This window comes from Rhyacophila brunnea, unplaced genomic scaffold, assembly GCF_057557595.1.
Source record: "Rhyacophila brunnea isolate RB1 unplaced genomic scaffold, BYU_Rbru_1.0 scaffold_228, whole genome shotgun sequence".
Taxonomy (NCBI): Eukaryota; Metazoa; Arthropoda; class Insecta; order Trichoptera; family Rhyacophilidae; genus Rhyacophila; species Rhyacophila brunnea.
In genome coordinates this window covers 39,656-61,354 of record NW_028232891.1, presented here as the reverse complement: position 1 = coordinate 61,354, position 21,699 = coordinate 39,656, and the positions used below count along the sequence as shown (strand labels likewise).

The window sequence follows — 21,699 nt, the reverse complement described above, 5'->3', positions numbered from 1 at the left end:
TCTGTTTTTGCTTAAAATATGCAAAAACCCATAATCCATACGCTCCTGTCAAGAATCTCGGTAACCGACTTGCAATAAAATCATACTTACGCAGGATGACGAAAAAGAGCCTGGTGGCGACTTGTTTCTTGGACAGACCGTAGGCCGGGTTGAATTCTCTCTCGACGATATCTTCCAATCTGAGCGGATGAACGCCGTCCTCCTTGGCTCTCATAACCATCATCAAGATCTTGGCCGGACTCCACAACTCTCTGAATGATACAAATTTAAGGACATTTTAGTGAAATAATATGTAAAATCGCAGGGTTTCAGACAATTTATACAGTAGCAAACGTCTAATAAATAAAACAAGATTTATCAAATGTTAGTACACTCCCAATTATCCGTGCACGAACAACGATATAATAGCTCATTAGAAAATCATTAAAATATGCGCTGCAAACAAACCAAAATCGCAGATTTTCTTAATACATAATGAGTATTAAACATGTTAAAATATTTGTCTGCATTAAAAATGTATTAGGTATTATGTAATACCATACTTAGTTGGGATTACCCATATTTTTGTTTATCCGTGCCGCCTCTCCCCACCATTAGCTCGGATAATCGGGAGTCTACTGTACATAAATATATACTGTTACCAATAGTTAAATGTGATTACAATACCAGACGAATGTGTCAATGCAAACGTTTGATGTTTTTAATTAACTATTTCTTTTATTCAACGAGTAATTCACAAGATTTAAGAATGTACTATTCTAATTATTGAACATACATAATTTTGAAAAACACTTCTGAGAAAATATATTATAACCAATAGAAAAAATCCTAAGAGAAGAATGCTGATGAGCAGGTATTTAAAAAAAAGGCCAATAGTTAAAATATGTCGCAATTAGTTCGTCGCCTTGTAGCATAGAGGGTAATGTGCGGACGGGGCGTAAACCCAAGAGATGCAGAGTTTGATTCCCTGCCGGGGTAGCTTACTTTTTTCAAAAAAGATTTTTTTCTATTGGTTATAATATATTTTCTCAGAAGCGTTTTTCAAAATTATGTATGTTTGAGGTTTTGTTTCCTTATAAAATAAAACTAACTGTACACTGGACTGTCTTGTCTGATCGAGCTATGTAGTTTTGAATGTGAAATAAAATGTCCTTGACGTCCATGTTTAAAGTCAGTCGTAGAATATAAAAAATGACGATAAATATAAACGAATTTATCTGACGAACGGAGCTGAATATTTGAAACCAATAGCTTCAATTCGAGGGCTTAGTGTCAAACAACACTATCTACAAAAGTGCAACTTTACAGGAGAGCCAAAAATCGTTATTTTAGATTCTTGTAACTTAACAAGGGAAATGTTTATTTAAAACCTAATGTTAATATTTTATAATTCATTGTGTATTGTACATTTATCTTGCTTATGATGATGTTAAAATTTATAGGGATAGTTTTAAAAAAATATGAAAACAAGGATAACTTATGTAATTAGCGTTAAACTTTACTGACGATTTAATAAGAAATTAGAAAAGATTGACATAACGTTGTTTGACTATCATGTAGCCAGAAATGTAAAATATCGTTATCTCAAAAAAAAAAAAAAAAACACTTTTTTGTAGATAACGTTGTCTGACTTTAAGCACTCGAATTGTTCTTTGGGGTTCCTCACACACAACAATCTGCTAGTGTATAGTGTAATAATGACAAATTGAACTTACTCCAACGTGATTTTTCTTTGGTTTATCACGACGTTGCCACCGAGAGACACCGGAGTCCTGTCAATGCTGCCATTGGCCGTTGATGAGCCAGTTAGGGTCAATCGCTCTTCCTTCAACAGCAGGCCACCACCGTCTCGCAGTAGGGTGTTTTCGTGTATCTGCACGACAGTGGTGGGTGACGGAATGTCCGTGGGGCATTGGTAGGACCACTCGAGCCCCAGAGGAAGGTTGGGCTGTTCAAACGGGTTCACTGTGGACGCCGGGGTCCTGTTATCGCTGCGATTGGCCGTAGAAGAGCCAGTCTTTTTCTTCACCACCTGAGGAGGGGTGGGCTGTTCAGACCGGTTCACTGTGGACGCCGGGGTCCCTCGTGCTCTAGCAGACTGAAATATTAGGATTGATTATTATGTTATCATTAAGAGGTCTTTGCTAAAATGTGTATATTCCAAATATTATTAACATGAACAGACACCTATTAGCCACTTTCCTTTTTGAAGAACTTACGAGTATGTATATCAGTTGTTCATAAAAATCAGTAAGTTGACCAGTGAAAAACTAAACAATTTTTTTAATGAAAAGTTGAAAAAAAATCCTATTAATGTCAGAATATCAGCCAGCATGCATTAAAACTACTGCAGAAAATCATGCCACGTGACATTGCCACACATTTTTTACAAACTGTGATTCAAGATAATATAATACGTATATTGCTTAGTTTCCACTTCTAAGATGACGCAATTATACTGCCGGCATCATCCAAATTTAGGATTGTTTTGAAGGAAGGTTTTGTGGTTTTAATTGTGATAAATAATCCTACTATAACCAGTGGGGGGGGATGCTCATCGTATACCAGGCCTGGACAAACTACGGCCAAAAAACTGTTGAAAAAAACGTTTCGTTTTTCTCATTAATTTGTTGGCTATTAGAGAATCATTCATTTTTTAATGTTGAAATTCCTTTTTCATGATAACAAATAATGTATGTGTGGGCGCTCACCATGATATCGTCAAAGTTGTTAATCTATTCAAGTACAATACATTGTAGAAACCAAAGTATGTTTAAGCATTTCGATAATATTGTAAACAGGCATCAAGCATTGCAGTCTACTGATTGAGCAAGAGGTCAAAACCCTAAAGCAATTTACCGATAACAATATTATTAGATTTGCATTTTAAATATTAGCATTTTGCAACATAGTCGAAACGACAATGTGTGCCAAGTAGCCCGTTTTCCGGATAACATATTAATTGCATAGGCCTTTACTTGAAGTGATTGACATCAGATTATGAACTCAAGTGCGACAATCGCACACAAATCATTCTTAACGTTGTCACCTCCGAAAGGGGGGGGGGGTAGGTATTTGCGCTGGACCCCCCTGATGATGAATGATATCGTCTGCTTCTTCTTTCGGGAACATGTTTATGTTGATTGACAACGCGGAAGTACAGGCGAAAACAGGGCGTTTATTGTTCGGAATATAAATACAATAAAGTACAGCGTACAAAATATTTAACAAAAATTATTTAAAAAAAAAAATTAAATTTAAAATGGCGGTGACGCCGGGAGCGCGGCGCCACAGCCGACGTCCGCAGAGACCAAAACCCGAATGACCCTAATAGGGGCTGGTAGGGCAGAGTAGTAGTAAACAATTCACAATTTTATTATTCTATCTCTGAAAAATGACAAAAACAGCCTCTGGCATATGTACCTGGCTTGTAAGTAGGTACCTCAGGTCTCATATTTCAGACCTTTTCTAGGTACATGCTTTGGAAAGGGGCTGTGAATTTCTTGGAATTATTACTACCTTCTGCATTTCTTTGCTTGTTAGCTACATATTTTGAAATATTTGAACTAGGTACAAATACATATTTTTTTAAAGTAATCTCAAATCAGATATTCTAGGTGCTAGGTACATTGTATGGCTGGGAACTTTGCTTCCAATATTGGTCAAAATTGGATGAAATAATGTAGGTAATAATATTAAAAAAATGATATTAATAATTATTACTATTTGCTTACGGGCTAGAAATTTGCCTCGCAGTCGATCTGTTCATGTTTGCATGAATCAGCCCAATGATGATTCAGGCCTCATGGCCTTGGATCCTCTGAGGATGCCATGGTTTAGGCGGTATCAACGTAACATCTCTGTCCGATTTGATTTGTAATTTCTGAGAAACGCATTAATTATTCAATTATTTAATTTGTCATTTTTGTACGACATTACATTCCTTTGCAAGCAAAATTTCAAATCAGTAATACGAGAAAGCATTTGTCTCTACCAGCTGTTCGTAGTAGCCATTTAAATAATAACCTTGTCTGTACTTAATTTATAGTGGAAGATAAAATGACAGGGTATTTACTTTTTTTCCTCGTAACATCATTCTGTATTTGTCATTTGAGTCAACCAACCTACCGTGACCTCCTTTATCGTTCCTATGTATGAATAAAAATGTTATTTTACTTGCGGCCCGCCCTTCATTTTCCATTTCTAATGAGGCCCTTCATCGAAAAACTTTGCCCAGGCTTGTCGTACACGCATGGCTAATTGAAATAAAAGAAGTCAAACCTCTCTTTCAACTGGGAATATGTCATTTGTCGTGTCAGTGTCCGACCGCTTGACGAGGCTCTTCTTGAACAAGGTGGATTGGCGTTGGGAGTATATCGGATGGACGTTCTTCTTCATGACTCTCGTCGCCGTCGTCGGGCTGGTGAGCAGCAGCTGACTGGTCAGACGAATGGGCAGAACGGTGAGATCCTGACGGGAAGTCAACTGGAGGGAAAAATTGCAACGTTACCACATAGTATAGAAATAAAGTATAATGCGGTTATACCTCAGTTGATCAGCTCTAGTTGATAAGAAGAGGTGTAGTTTTAATTAAAAAATGGTAAGATACGGTGGACATCAATGTCATGGCGTTGTATGCGATTACAGTACTACGCCCAGTGGTGGCCGGTGATTTTTTGGATTGTAATTTTTGAGGGTGAACTGGAAACTTACCTTATTGGAAAATTAAATCTATTCCGCGTTGTTTTTGATTTGACAAAACGTTATTGACGTTTGGGAAAATATCTGTATATTTTTTATTTTTAATGACACATGATGCGAGTTACTTAAATCTTTATTGGATTAGTTTTATGAAACGATTGTATCTCTTATAGTAGATAAATACCTCTTACTTTTAACGGAAGCCATCTTATTCTATATAAGTACATTAGGTATCTTTAGCAATTTTTACACTGTATGAATAATGATTATTATGAAACTGTACTTTGTGAAATAGTATTAAGATTTATAAGCTTATCACTAGAATTCATGAATTAATAATTTTATATTATAAATAACCGACATCAGTTCGCGTTTAGTCAACACACAGAATAATGAAATATTAATTTTCCAGAAATGCGGTACGTAGCAAAATTATTTTTATATTCACTGATTTAAATTAGGTTCATATAATTCAAAATATATTACCGACATTGTAATTCTTACCGATTTTAAATTTAGAAAATAATGAATTTTATTGTTTTTAGTTTTACAGGCATTTTACATTTAAGATTGCAAAATATGATACTAAACATAATTTGCCCGTGAACAGTAAGCTGCAGCGTCTATAATAACAAACCATAATTCAAATCTGTAATTGCTCTCTACTCAGACCAATGTGATGTCATTTTACCCGGTCTGCGCATGATATTCTGGAACTTACGCATGGCGAAAACAATTAGCACGGCTTAAGTCGTTTTACAGGGTAGTCAAACGATCCGTGCGGTTGGACAAGCGCAATTTTATGAACCGGCAAATTGAAGGGGCAGAGGAGGCAGCAAGCAGAAATGACACCAGGAAACTCTTCCGAATCACCCGTGAAGTCTGCGGCGACCACCGACTCCCAGAGCCATTCGTGGTTCCAGTGGAGCAATAGAGTCTGACACAGAATGCGTCAAGAAGATTTGGAAGAATCATTTCTGCGGAGTGCTGAACCGCTCACCCCCTTTGGAACCCCATTGACATATCTGCGGAAGCTTTACTTTTGGACATTCCCCGAGCGACCGACATTTCCGATTGCCCGCCCACGCACACCGAGATAAAATCGGCTGTGAAAAGGCTCAAGAACGGAAAGGCACCGGGGGGAGACGGGATTCATCCTGAATTCCTCAAGTATGGCTTGAGCGCAATCCTGCACCCTATGTTTCATCTGATGACAAAGGTGTGGGAAGAAGAGCGTTGCCCAAGGGACTGGGTGAACGGTAAAATCATCACACTTCTTAAAAAAGGTGACCATCTAAGCTGCGACAATTGCCGAGGCATTACGCTACTCAGTGTTCCGGGAAAGATTTTGGCAAACATCATTTTGATGAGAATAAGGGGCCCAATAATGCACGTCCTCAGGAAAAACCAAGCCGGGTTTCTAACTGGTCGAGCTTGTGCAGACCAAATCCACAACCTACGATGTCGTCTCCAGCAGAGCCATGAGCTGAACAGTCTGATGGCTTGCTGCTTTGTGGATTATGAGAAGGTTTTCAACAGTCCGCACCGCCCCTCTCTCTGGATGATACTGGGAGCATACGGGATCCCTCCCAAGCCGTAATCAAAAGCCTCCACGAGAATAGCGAATGCTGTGTCAGAATTGGAGATACTGTCACGGAATGGTTCGGGGTCACGACCGGAGTCAGACAGGGTTGTGTCCTTGCACCGTTTCTCTTTATCATTCTCTTTGACTTCATACTACGGAAGTCAATACCACCCGACCGAGGCATACCTGTTACCCCCACGGTGAAGCTATGCGACCTGGAATACGCCGATGATGCTGTCCCATTGGACAACTCAATCGAGGGCATTCAAGAGACAATCGACAGGTTGCATAACAACTCCTCTCGCGTTGGTTTGAAAATCAACGCAAAGAAAACCAACGTCTTGTGCAATAGCACCTGTCCTGATGCAGATTTGCCTCTGATTAGCGATGGACAAAACATCGAGAGCGTCGACAGCTTCAAGTACCTCCCCAGGTACACATCACGGGAGATGGCATTTTGCAGGAAGAGCTCGCTACCTGGATGGGAATGGCTGGAGCAACACTCAACTCGATGCAAAATGTCTGGGACCCACGATTGTACTCGGTCAAAACCAAATGCCGCCTATTCGACGCTTGCATTCTGACGGTGCTGCTTTACGGTAGCGAATCATGGCACCTTACGAAGACTCAGAGCAACCGTATACTGAGCTTCGAAAACAGATGTTTGCGGCGAATACTGTGGTATGACTTTAGGAGCAACGAGGAGATAAGATAACGCACCAAGCAGCCTCTCATCACGCTGAAAGTGAAGAGGCGATGTTGGACCTGGCTCGGCCACGTGCTGCGGATGCCAGAAGAGAACTTTAACCTGGCTTGCCTGTTCTTCAAGCCGACCGGATTTCGGCGACCTGGAAGGCCACAAAATACAATCTACAGAGTGTATACAGCGGAGCTACGGGATGCTGGTTTGACCTGGAACGAAGCAAGAAGACTGGCGAGCGACAGGGATTCTTGGAGGCGCCGCGTGGTGTCCGTATGCTCCAGCTAAGGGGCGGATATGGCCAAAGAAGAAGAAGAAGTTGTTTTATAATTTATAATTTCAGTGAGGATGATGTATACTGTGCATAGTGGCTGTATTATCGCCTATTGGCAATATGGGCATATCGGAACCTATGAAGAAAAAATATGATTTACGATGTTTCATAGCAATGCAAGCAGTGCAGTGCACTTGTATGGTGTTAGACCAGCCGCCGCTGATTACATGAACTTTTTGCATGGTGGCAGTATTGCAACGGTTCCAGAAACGACCGCGATGACGTGTATGTTGGCGATTCTTGAGGGATGTTGAAGAAAGTGGTTACAATGAGGAGGTGTACATAATAAAATATGAGGGCGAAAAGATCATCTAGAATGGAATCAGCCCGGAGAGGCCCTCGCCCAGCGCCGGATTGATAGTCATGCCGATAGTGACTCACGCATCTTGTTCTGTGGTGACTAGTCCGAAGACGCTTCTCCATTTCATCCGAAGATAGTTTTGTCTGTCGGTCCAAAATCAGACCACTCCGTTTCCGCTTCACGGCCCGGCGGACGACAACTTCCACAGGTTCCAAAATCATGTCCTGAAAACAGATTATTAAAATTCAATTGAAAAATATACCTTTACAATCGTCCTCTGTTGAATTGAATTGATAAAATCACATTCTCTTATACTTTTGACTTAAATTTGTACAGTAATAAAATCGCCTGCAGAACAATCTCTTATTATAATATATTCATTTGAAATATGTAGTTGCGCTGCATATTGAGCAAAAAAATATATCTATTTGCTGTTGCTTGTTGGCGATCTTCAAATTTTGTGAAAAATGGTTAAGTGGTCATGCAGCATTAAAAATATAAAGAAAATGATAATAGTTACCTGACCAACTGGCTCATGACGTGTTGCCATTGGAGTGATTTCAACATTGCTGAAACTAATGACAAAGAATAATTTTTTTTTGTTCTATAATACCTGTGAGCTTGATCGCTCTTAGCTATATTATAATAGAATTGGCGCTAAAGTTGGTACGATTCATGAACTACAAGCCATACATAGCTATTTTTAGGGTAGGATATCAATTTTATCTGCAAAAGGAAAAGGGAGAGAAGTCAAAAAATTTTAAATGGGATTTGAATTATGCCAAATTAAATATAAAATACCAAAGATTTAACGCAAAGCTATCTATCTGTCCGAATTATTAAATTAACAATAAATAGTTGATATTAATTTCATAATGAAGAGAAATTTAGCATTTTTTGTGATTTTCCGAAAAACAGTAAATTGATAGAATACCCTTCACGTAACCTCGCAATATGGAATAGATTTTTTTGAATTATTTTGAATACTGACTTTTACTAATACAATGATACGGAGTGCGTATTACACACAAATCTTGTCACTGTGTTCAATTGCAACGGTACGTAGAGGTTACTCTACTTTGTTGGATTTAATTAGAGCGCAATGCACAATACGCAGTTTTCAGTTATCGCGAACAATGTACGCATGATAGAATTCGCGCAAAATGCTGAGACTTCATTGACAAGGAGATACGCAATACGCAAGATATGATGAGCCAGAATTTAGATTGACCCCTGATTACCGTACCTGTTTACACCAGTGTTAAACGCTGTTTTAGATAATATATGGATACAATATTTCTGTGAAATGGCAAACAAAATAATATATCAGGTAATGTCAAGTGTTATCAAATGTCGAAGAAAGATGCTGCATAATTTTTGCCACATGTTTGTGATACCTAGTAAAGTTATAACGACATGACTTATGCTTGCACTCAACAAAAAAGCATTCTAATTTGTCCCATCACAAAAATAATAAGTAGATCTATGAAACCATATTATTATACTGTATGTTTCGGTCACCGGTGTTTTACGGATCGTTTCGCAACTAGCGTGTAGTGTTAAATTTGAATGTTTGGAGATTTATGCGGGAGAGTAGGTACAGTAGTAAGGTAATAGATTTTTGAATTATTGCTTCTACCTCTTGAATTTGGACTTACTAGAAATGGTTTAAACAGGTATTTCATGAAAAAAACAAAGTTATAGGAAAAAAAATAATAGGAGCAGGAATACTTGGACTAACGTTTGAAGATCAGGAATATTTTGGATTTCCGGAAGGTTCATCATCGACACATCTAGAATAAGGAAATTCAAAAGATACACAGGTTAATATGGCACTGGCAATGCAATTATTTATCAAATCAATGTCATTTTTGAAGTTATATATCTTTTGGCACGCCTGGTAGAGAGTGAAATTGAGAGCTGCGCACGCACAATTGCAATTCCTTACGTAAACAGAGGATTAAGCGTCAGAGTGATAGTTGTTACTTTAAAAATTAAAAAAACCTATATGTATGCTTTTTAATCAAAACTTTATTCATTTTATTAAATATTTTTTATCGTATTTTCTACTTACGTTTTTTTGTTTTGTTACAACAAAGAAGTATAACTTCTAACACATAAGTCTACTCTCTACTACTACTACTCTACTACTACATAAGTAGACGCACCAATTTTTTAACACAAAAAACAATTTTACAGAATACCTACTGAGAATGAATGAGCGATGAATGAAAATAAAACACAATATTATGTAATAAATAAAATTAACGATAGTATGCTGAACATGAAAAGAAAAATTATTTTATTTATCGATACAAAATAGGTATCTTGGTATGTGATAAAATCAAAAAAATACCCCCTACCCTTCTGATAAGATTTTATTATATTTTTAATTATAGGTATATGAATGGTTTATAACCCAAAAAAGTTTGCTTAGCATAAAGAATTCAAGTATTATAGAATTAACAAAAATCTTGTTTCAAAACCTTGTGAGGGCCCCATGATGGCAAAGCGGTTACACACCGGGCTTCTGGCAAATTTACATGCTGTTTTTCGACGTGGCTAACATCCATTTCACGTAAATGCAAAAATCAATTATGATCGCCTATATTTACAATTAACGTCCACTTACTGACCTACAATAATTCATATCCAGTGTGCAAAGTGGAAAGGATCAATGGAACGCTAGGATACGAGAGACTGAGCATGACAGAGGGCATACCTGCGCCTGCGATTGCACTGCGAGTCCTCTCGGTGGTGGTTTCCAGCATGTCATCGATGGGGTGGTCGGTGATGATTTCCAGCAGGTGGTCGGTGGGCCTATTAAGCAACGTGGTGTTGAAAGTGCTGCCCTCCATCAGGGAGCGGGGATCGTCTCGCATCTCCTCCACTGTAGCGTTCAATGCAAACGGTGGGTCGTTCTCATCGCCGAATCCATACTACGGCAAAAGAATATATGGAATAGTGAACGACTACTAAGATTAATGTTTAAATTAGCCACAACTTTGCATTTGCATTGTGGATTTATTCATAGCAAATTCGCATCTTCTGCATCTGTCACAATATTAGGTTCAGGCAGTTATTTCATTAGGTACCATTAAATTTAATGGTTAGTATTGTGTTTAGAGTGCTGTGAAGAGCTTACATCAGTAATGATTTCAGGCATTGGGGGTGGGGAGTCCGTCAGGGTGATGATGACAGGCATTGGGGGTGGGGAGTCCGTCAGGGTCATGATGACAGTCATTGGGGGTGGGGAGTCCGTCAGGGTAATGATGACAGGCATTGGGGGTGGGGAGTCCGTCAGGGTGATGATGCTGGCGGTCTCCATGTCACTCATCATCAACGTCGTCTGAAAATAAGAAAAAAAAATCAGTTAAATATTCAAGACGACAAACATAAATGATGAAGACAACTTTTTTTGTTTGGCAGAACCCTTGGAACATTTTCTAGAATCTCGAGGAACCCCTACTTGGCAGCAGTAGACAATGAGTGACATACCCCTTACTATTTTTAGTCTATAAATGTAAATGTATCAGCGCTGCAGGCAAACATTTTTTTGGGATGCTATTGGGCCGGATAGTAAACATACACCTAACAATAAATCATTACTGGTGAGTAATTTTATTATAACGTCATCATGCAAAATTGCTTTGACGAAAATAAAATGAAAAGTGCTCGTGGATTCCTCAATGTTAACTTTAAATTTAAAAAAAGGCTACGTAAAGGCTGTTGGATTCATATCCCAATTTCAATTACGACGACGTAACTGCCAGGACAGTGATAATAATAGCAGCATAAAAAATTCAGTCAGAAACAAAAAATGACACATGCATGTGCTAAACAGCTAGCCTACCTTGGCTTTTCAAGGGTTGGCACATGTTATGTTCTTAATTAATCAATACTTGTTTTTTAATTCATCGATAATGTTAATCTACCTAGATACATACCTACTTTTATCTTTGAAATAGTTAAAATGTAGGATTATAGATCATTGCTTTCTAATCAATCAGTAATGTATATATACCTTAATTAGACGCTTATATTTTTTAATGGTAAATAATTAAATGTTGGTAATGTTTAAATAGGTACTACTTTCAATTTGCAAAATTCCACATATGTAGTTAAAAATGTTTGTAAACATTTTTTTCTCTTCAATAATAGAGTTATTTATGTTGACCGCTGTTTTGGGCCATAAACCTGTTATCAGAACGACACTGAGATTACTAACTAAAGTGATCTTAGTGTCTTTCTGAATATGGGTTCTTGGCCCGTAACAGCTTTCAATATAAATAACTCAATTATCATAGGATTAACAGAAAATTTTGTTTTAAAACCATTATAATTAAAATCTACCACGTAAATGCCAGTTCAATTAATAAAAAATTTTCATCAAATAATATTGTTTAATTAATCAGTTATGTATGTATTTAAGTACGTAATTTCAATATTTTAATAAGACTTTATTATTCAGCATTATTTCTTTCACAAATACCATGTCAGTGACCTTACCACTTTGTTTGTGTCATGTTCAAACTGTGTATTTTCAATATAACCATCCCGTTTTTATGCAACAAAAAAATCATAATTGTTAGGGAAACACGAGTACATTTTTTGTGAACAATTTTTATTGATATATTATATACTTACTTACAAATAACTTCAATTTTAAATTATTTTTTAGTAATAAATTCAATTACTTATTGATTTTTGCTTAAGGGCGGACGTGCTCAGCGTGGGTCAAAATGGAGCTTTTATTCTATTTTCAAAGCATGATCCTGGACATTCCTTAAATGTTGTAGACAATCTATTTATATAATTTTGAAGCCTTATTATCCTTTATATTTATTTTAAACATTTGATGACTGCATAAAGTATTTTTATTACATAAAATAGTATTCTTATAAACCTCTCGCTCTAATGTTTTAGAATATTTCATATTTCAGTACATAACTGTGCAGTGAGTGGTGTTAAAATTTTTTACGTTTATTAATTTTTAAACGCATTTATAAAACCATCAGTATAATTTATATCGACATTATTATAGTGAAATATTTACGATACAAAATTATATTGATAATCTCTGTGATACCAAACACGGTTACGTACATGTTCAAACACGCGCGTTAACATGTTCTTACTCCCTACTTCAGTTTTAGTTTGTCGATTTTGGAACATTAATGTATAGAATATTAATAATTGATTCCTTAATTAGTGTATTGGCCTAACGGTATGTAATGTATTGGAATAACTATTAAGTATAAATTGTTTTTTTTTATAATTCTATTTGCTTTTCTATTGATAGCATCTGATATATTATATTGAGCATTTCTTATATCCATCCACCGTGTTCGTCTAGGATCAACGGGTTCAGGCCATACACAATTATTCATATAAAATCTTGTCAGCTGTGATTCCATTTTATGTATCCGAAAGCCGTCATCTTTAAAAATGTACCGCTCATGATTTGCCCATGAATAATACAAAGCCACCCTCAAAGAATACAGTTCAGTATGAATTATCTTTTAGATTAACGTGCACAAAAATCAAATAATATTATTTTTGATTTAAAGCAACTTATAAAATATGCGGCAACCCTGTGACTTATGTATTGTGTGGCTTGTTGAACAATATCTAGTTACTAAATAATATTATGCGAGTCAAATAATGTTCTGAGAGAAACGAAATTTTGTAAAAAAATACACGAGCTCACCAACTATATCGGTCAATCCATCAGATTGTCTTTTTTGTTAATTATGCAAAATAATTATATTTCTCAAACGTCTGAAAATAGGATAACATACATGAAACGTACTACGTGTTTTGGTAATATAGCGTCACTAATTCATTAATGAGTATTATTATTTATAGTATTAAATGAATGTTGTATTATAATAAAAACTTATTTTTATTGAGCAGTATAATATATTATTTTGCGAGAAAAAATCATCCAAAATTGGCTAATCAAACTAAAAATATGGCTTTAAAATCTTTATTTTTCTGATATTAAAAAAAATACGTGGGTTAATCAATGAAATGTTATTCTACCATACAATCTATACCTCCAAAACTATTATTAAGTTCTACAGCCATTGTGGCGTGAGAGTCATTTTGGCCAATTTCAAAAACAGGACCGACTATTTGTCATTTATTTTTGAAAGTAAACGCGATTCGTAAAATTTAAACGACACTAATAGTTGCATTAGAATACTACTTATCAGATTTCAAATAAATAAAGAGTTAATAATTGTCTATCAATTCGTTTTAACCATGCTTGGTATTTCCACATTTCCGAGAAGACAGGAAAGAACGGGTCCAATGGCCCTAAACCTTATTTTACTCTATTATCAAATTGGCTTCACAGCAAAACTAACCTAAGGCTATTGTAACCGCCAACATCCTGTCTGAAATCGAAAATTTACTTAGGCTTCTGCACCATTTATCTGCTATGAACTTTACAATCCATGTAGGTAGTACGGTTGGATCCGCATTAAAATGAATGTTTCTTCAAGCAATGTATATAATAAAAAAAATGTCTTACTAAAACCATTTCGAATTATTATTTATTACCATTGTAAAGACTAAATAATGAGTAAAATTGGATAATGAATCATTAATAAAAACAAGGTCTCATTTATAGAATCATGAATTTAACTTTGAAGTTGATTCATTCAACTTGTTTACCAGAAACCTAACCCAACTGCGTACGCTGCAAACATACCCACTGTGTGTATAGCATGCATAAGTTGGGATTAAATCTAGCTAGGTTGCATATCTAACTGCAGAGAAATCCAAATCTGCAGGAGACTCTCTGCCATCCATCGAGCTGATAGAATCGCCGGCGATTTGATGTTTACCGGGTGTGTGTGTTGATAACTTCTGTTTGAATATCTCTATACTTTCCGTCTTGTGTTCTTCATCAAAATTATATCAAAAGTTAAAATGAAGAACAATCCACTGTGAGACCTGAAGTAGGTATCAACCTACTTATATCTAGATATTTTATTGATCACTACTCGACAACGCAAATTGAATACCTATGCTAAAAAAATATATTAAATTTTTAGTCTTACCATCTGTTCGTCTGCTTCAACGGACGGTACTTCGAGACGTTGTTTCTTAGTGGTCCTGAAACATTTTACACATTGTTGTAGTCTAGGTACGTTTCTTTTCAATATCAATAAAGGTATAACTACCAGTGGTGAAAACTCCATAGGCACTAAATAATTAGGTAGGTGTTTAAAAAAAACATACATGAGATTACGCTAGTGTGAATTGATTTATTATTCCCTCTGTTTGATGTTGAAAACCTTCTAAAACGCTTAATAAAGCTTAAATGTATGAAGTTGAAGCAAAAAAAGGACCACTTAATTAGCTGCAGGTGACTGCATTGCGAGCTCATTTGAAGAGAATTTCACACTTGTACTGTGAAATTTATTTGCCAATTTGCAGAGCTTGTAAAGAGACAATCCGTCACGATAAGTGTAGATCAGGGAACTCAGAAATAATGGGAACTGAAATACACAACGGGTAAGGCGATAGCAGTTAACCGACTCGAGTAAGGAAGAATCCGGGTTAAACTTACACACGTGTTAAGAACACGTTTTACGTCGAATACTAAAAACTGCTCTCGGTTTATGCATTTACGCTCATTTAATGTTGGTGTATTACACACACTATTGCACGTGCATAATGTGTGCTTAATTTTCGTAGGATACTCACACATTCGAAAGCCTGCTTCACCATGCGGCGTATTGAATATTGCCCATCGGTATTCTATTTATTATCCGTTCTGTGGTGTAGATAGATAAGCAAGACCGTTTATAACTGCGTTATTCAAGCGTTTACTAAATAATTTCAAATGTCAAACAGAAATAACGTATCAGGCTCCTTTTATTTACAGTCCAATACGGTGCAATGCACATTCACATTCGACTCGACGCTATTGTCCCAACTCAGAAATGTCAACGAAGCACACAAACGAGACTTAATCCACAGTATCGAAACGTCAAACTCAACGAAACAATGGCACTTAATAATAATATTAGAAATATAGAGTATATTTTTCAATTAGACAGTGTTTTAATTATTGGAAGGATATTTCTTAACCTGAAATGTCATTTAATTATGATTTAAATCCCTATGGATACTGTATGTGGCCACAGTGACTTTTTGAACTTTTTGATAGTATAGCGACTTACATGCTGAGAACAAATGATTTTTCCAAACAACAGCGTTGCATCTCAACATTAAGTCATATATCATGTTTTGTGAATGTCAACAAATTACATTGACCAAATCAACGTGCAGTCATGGTGAACTGAGCGATTAGCTCCGCACTTTGAGAAATAAGAAAACATCCTTCAGTTTATTCTGAAGTTAAGCCGAATATGAAAGAAAAAAATATTAAAATCACTGTCTAAGTGTGTATTGTTATTCTTTTCATTTCTATAAATTTTTGTGTTATTAGTTATATATTATTTAGGACTACGAAAATAATTACTTTTTTGGCTTAATTGTCACTGAGTCAAACTGAGATACGTCAGCTGAAAAAAAAAATCATACATTAGTAATCCAATTAGTACTAGCATGGTTATGCGTAAGCATCGCATGCATGCCTGCGTGTGTGTGTATTATGGCATATAAAAGGTATAGAATGGGTATAGAATATATCGACCCTTAATCGGCAGAACAACGTAAGCGACACTTTTTGGTAAATTGCGTTTTAAATGGAGAACTGTTCAATATCACCTAGCGCATAAGTGACAAAAATATTAGAGCCCGATCTCAATCGCGTGATATTTTTTTTGGGTCTGTGCCTTTTAGCGTTTGAACTTGTATCGCATTATAAAGTAGAGCAAAACAACGTAACCGACGTTATTTGATAGTGTAAGCTACGGTACGGTTTATTCGGTGGTCCGTCTGGTAGTGAGTTGTGCGAAAACCGATTTGGGAGCAAAGCTCGCGCCGTCCAGTAAAACTGGCTGAGATAAAATAAACCTGGTAATAGAGTTTATTAAACAATAATTACCCGCCGTTACATCTCACTACTGTCGGAATAATCTACGAAGAATAGTATCTTCCTATAGATTTTTGAAATGTTAAAAATGTATACTGAAAATTTGGATTCTTTGAATGAATCCACTAATGTCGTGATTCGGAATGTTTTCAGAAACGTATTTAATAGACAGTAAGTTCAACTTGGGTTTTCATCTACCAAAAAAGATAATAGTGTTCTTTTTGCGAGAAAGTAACAAATATGTCTGGTGACGAGAGACTTCGGCTAATTGAAACGGATACTTACAAATGTCCCCTTACCGTAAAGGATAAATGCAAGGAGATGTTCTTTAATGATCTGGCCAAAAGTAAAAATCACAATGACATTTTGTGCGCAAGTTTTGACCTCGAGAAGGTGCTAAACACTCCCTAGTCGAAATACGCATACTATAATGAAAGTATCTACGAAAGTGGAACAAATAATGGATACTGCTTTTTATGGAGTGAAACTGATGGTAAACGTGGCAGTAATGAGATCTCGGTAATCATGCACAAATCTTTGGACAGGACTGACAAAGCGGGAAAAAATCAAGGAATTATTATACTGTGATTGGTCAGAATAAGAACCGGGCAACACTGGGTATGCTATCTTATTTTATGAAAAATTCAACTTTCATAGAATTGATAGAAATACATTTTCTATTACCAGTGGGTCTATTCTGTATTTATCGACCGCTAAAGTGATAAAGTGATAAATATTATCAAACTTAGAGTAGGTTTGTATTATAGAATTAGCACTTATTGTAACAATTACAATACGTTGATTATAATTGTTGCAATAAGTACTAACACTTTTATATAAACCTACCCTAAGTTTGATAATATCTATCACTTTAGCGGTCGATAAGTATAGAATAGACCCACTGGTCGTACTACGATGCCGGTCGATTCCATTCATGCGACAATTGAGTCATTTATATAGTAGTTTGGGCACTATCAAAATGACCCACCATCATTTCCAACGCTAGGTCATCATGTCATATGCAGAATTCCGTGACTGGAAATCTTTCGCTGCTACTTGCATTCCTTCAAAGTTCAAGATTAAATTTGGTGAATTATGAAAGGCATAATTTAAAAAACTTACCAAATATTGTACCTACTCTGGTGACAGTAGGACTAAACTGTTAGACCTAGAAAATGTCATCAGATCCCGATCAAGTGCTGTGATGCTTTAAGCGCAGCCACCCTTGCTGTATAGTGCTAAATCACCAATATCGGAAATCCAGTATAACGAGTAACAGTATAAAAGTCTCTGTGTTAAATGTAATATCTCTCAGAGATGACGGATGAGTTTATGAAACTGCCACATGGATTATCAGTGGAAGATACTTTACCGGAATCCGATCAGGAAGATGTGAATGAGGATAATACAGCGATTACTGCTTAAAAAATGTGGGACAATAATTTTTTTGTAAAACTGAATAGTTCATTACAATTTTATTTTATCATAATTAGTAGGTCCCCATATTTAATTATGTACGAGTAGATACGTACCTATTTCATTTTGAAAAATAACAATACCTGATAATATTAATAATATAAGCGAAACCTTAAAAATACCAATCATTTATTTTTATTTTACCTATATGTGAATAAGTATCTACAAGCAAAAATAATAATTTAAAAAGTCAAAATATTTTAAATTTATTTAACAACGTCCCCTTTCGTAAAATAAATGGGTGATTATGTTATTTATTTTAATACTTAATTAGTAATGCCCTGTGATGATAATTAGCATGAAATTTATAAATAAAAACGACTACGCCAAATAGCGTAAGCGACATGCCTGGAAAAAATATCGTGTCATAGACATAAGCAAAACAGCGTTACCGCCACTATCTCGAAAACTAAAAGCACTAATGCAATTGTTTTATAATTTCCGTATAGGCAGTAACCAATTATTATTAACCACATTAACAGAATTCATTTTTGGAACTAATTACGGAAATAATTTAAAAAAAACCTTCTCCTGTAAAATTTATGAATTGTCGCTTACGTTGTTCTGCCGATTAAGGGTCGATATAATGTTACTTTACGGCTCACTTGATATTCAAAAACATGTTATCAATAATGAAGAATGACTTTTCACATTTGTTAGTAGAGCTCATAACCTTGTGTCGGTCGTACAACAATATTATTATGTAACAACACGTGTGAATTCCCGTTTCTTCTTTCATCACATTTTTCCCAGATTCTTTTCAACGATTAAAATCAAAAATGTGAATGTGTTGTATGCTGCAGTGTAAGAGTGGAAGCTAGGGGATGTATCTTCCATACAGCGATCGTGACCACTTAATACATCAGAAATACTCAGTCATGATAATAGATGACACCGATGACAGTACAGTACAAGGCCAGTTCAATGACCAATCAGAGCTCACTCATGGCCCAGCCAATCAACACTCGAGCTGCGAGACTATTTGTCACTGATTTCATGTCATTATTTTCAAATTTCATGTCAATTCTACATGTTATTTTCAAAACAAAAACAATCGTGCAATATTATTCGAGTGGACTGACATTGATGTAAATAAAATAAAATATAGTATAATATTATCTTATAGTGTCAGAATAATATTGATATTCGGTATTTTTAAACCGTACTGATAAAAAGGTTTTACAATTCGTACTGCTGATAATAAAATAAATTAATGGGCAGTCTACTTTTATTATATTATGTTTATATACACTTGTACATATACACAGATAGAGTAGCAATTAGTTTAACACTTCAGCTCAGCAAAAGATACCAGATTCTGCTTTTGCAAGTTTATGCGCACACTCAAAACTCACCTGATGAAGAAGTAGATGAGGTATATGAAGAAATCAGTACGTTGAAAAATAAATGGAAATGTCACTTCACTATCATCATGGGCGACTTTAATGCACGAATCGGATCTCAACACCAGGATGATGTAGCGGTCGGGCACTTCGGACATGGCATCAGGGATGGCCGAGGAGACATGTTAGTGGAGTTTGCGGAAAACCACAATCTCTACATCATGAACTCATTCTTCAAAAAGAACCCTTCTCGAAAATGGACATGGCGAAGCCCAGCATGTTGTTTTTCGACGTGGCTAACATCCATTTCACGTAAATGCAAAAATCAATTATGATCGCCTATATTTACAATTAACGTCCACTTACTGACCTACAATAATTCATATCCAGTGTGCAAAGTGGAAAGGATCAATGGAACGCTAGGATACGAGAGACTGAGCATGACAGAGGGCATACCTGCGCCTGCGATTGCACTGCGAGTCCTCTCGGTGGTGGTTTCCAGCATGTCATCGATGGGGTGGTCGGTGATGATTTCCAGCAGCTGGTCGGTGGGCCTATTAAGCATGTCATCGATGAGGTGTTCGGTGGGGCTATCAAGCAACGTGATGTTGAAAGTGCTGCCCTCCATCAGGGAGCGGGGATCGTCTCGCATCTCCTCCACTGTAGCGTTCAATGCAAACGGTGGGTCGTTCTCATCGCCGAATCCATACTACGGCAAAAGAATATATGGAATAGTGAACGACTACTAAGATTAATGTTTAAATTAGCCACAACTTTGCATTTGCATTGTGGATTTATTCATAGCAAATTCGCATCTTCTGCATCTGTCACAATATTAGGTTCAGGCAGTTATTTCATTAGGTACGAGGGTGGGTCAATAAGTCCTTAGAAAAGCCGACAGGTGGCGCGACTAGTACTGTAAGCGGTTTGTTTTCATGCAGCGGCACTACCGATTCAGTATGCTGCGAAGTTTCAATCAGATTGGTCGGGTTGTTGTGTGTTTCTCGTACATTTAAAAAAAAAATTTGCTTGTGGAAAATGGAAAAATGGAAAATGGAGAAAATTGAGTTTAGAGCTGTTATTAAACATTTTAATATAAAAGGGTTAACAGCAAAGGAAATAAAAAATTAGTTGGATTTAGTTCACGGCATATCTGCTCCTTCACTTGCAACTATTTATAACTGGTTAAATGAATTTAAACGTGGTCGTACATCAACAAAGGATGAACCACGCTCAGGACGTCCTGTAGAGGTGACTACACCAGAAATGATCAATAAAATCCACGATATGGTGTTAAGTGACCGAAGATTAAAGTTGAGTGAGATAATTGAGGTTACAGGGATCTCAAAAGGTAGCGTCATTTCTATTTTACATGACAAATTGGGCATGAAAAATATTTCTGCAAGATGGGTGCCGCGTTTGCTCACAGTCGACAATAAACGCAATAGGGTGGTGGCCTCTAAAGCCCTGTTGTCGCTCATGCAACGCAATCCGGATGAATTTTTTCGTCGCTTTGTGACTGTAGATGAAACATGGATACACCACTATACTCCCGAGACGAAAGAACAGTCAAAGCAGTGGATTGCGAAGGCAAACCATGACCAAAGAAGGCGAAAACCGTAAAATCAGCTGGTAAGGTTATGGCTACTGTATTTTGGGATGCACGTGAAATTATTTTCGTTGACTATTTGGAAAAAGGAAAAACAATAACAGGGGATTATTATGCATCTTTATTGGACCAGCTAAAAAACAAAATTGAAGAAAAACGGCCTCATTTAAACAGGAAAAAAATCCTCTTTCATCAGGACAATGCCCGTGTTCACACATGTTTACGATCAATAGCTAAAATTGAAGAATTGAAGTTCGAATTGGTCGACCACCCACCGTATTCGCCAGATTTAGCCCCCCCAGTGACTTTTTCCTTTTCCCAAACTTAAAAAAATGGCTAAGTGGACAACGTTTTTTTTCAAATGAAGAAGTCATCGATCGGACAAATGCTTATTTTGAGGACCTTCCGAAAACAAATTTTTCTGACGGTTTAAAAAAAATTGAGAAACGTCTTACCAAGTGTATTGAGCTCCAAGAAGATTATGTTGAGAAATAAAAAAAAATACAAAAATAAAAACTGTTTTAATGCTTTTTTCTAAGGAATTATTGACCCACCCTCGTACCATTAAATTTAATGGTTAGTATTGTGTTTAGAGTGCTGTGAAGAGCTTACATCAGTAATGATTTCAGGCATT

The 21,699-nt window shown here is 36.4% G+C and overlaps 1 protein-coding gene across 3 annotated transcripts in view; it reads right to left on the bottom strand.

The window, feature by feature from the left end:
* Positions 1-21,699, bottom strand: part of LOC147069873 (uncharacterized) — a 26,004-nt gene extending 4,305 nt beyond the window's left edge. The window contains exons 1-11 of one of the 3 annotated variants that reach the window (XM_085950096.1): positions 21,678-21,699; positions 19,913-20,165; positions 16,122-16,164; positions 14,692-14,746; positions 10,767-10,970; positions 10,344-10,560; positions 8,142-8,196; positions 7,702-7,845; positions 4,282-4,485; positions 1,716-2,098; positions 91-251 (exon numbers count right to left, since the gene is read on the bottom strand). In XM_085950096.1, coding sequence (XP_085806222.1) covers positions 7,839-7,845; positions 8,142-8,196; positions 10,344-10,560; positions 10,767-10,970; positions 14,692-14,746; positions 16,122-16,164; positions 19,913-20,165; positions 21,678-21,698 — 855 coding nt within the window. In that variant the 5' untranslated portion in view covers position 21,699 and the 3' untranslated portion in view covers positions 91-251; positions 1,716-2,098; positions 4,282-4,485; positions 7,702-7,838. Of the gene's footprint in view, positions 1-90; positions 252-1,715; positions 2,099-4,281; positions 4,486-7,701; positions 7,846-8,141; positions 8,197-10,343; positions 10,561-10,766; positions 10,971-14,691; positions 14,747-16,121; positions 16,165-19,912; positions 20,166-21,677 lie in introns of those variants that run through there. The other 2 variants (XM_085950097.1, XM_085950095.1) reach the window with 2 other exon arrangements.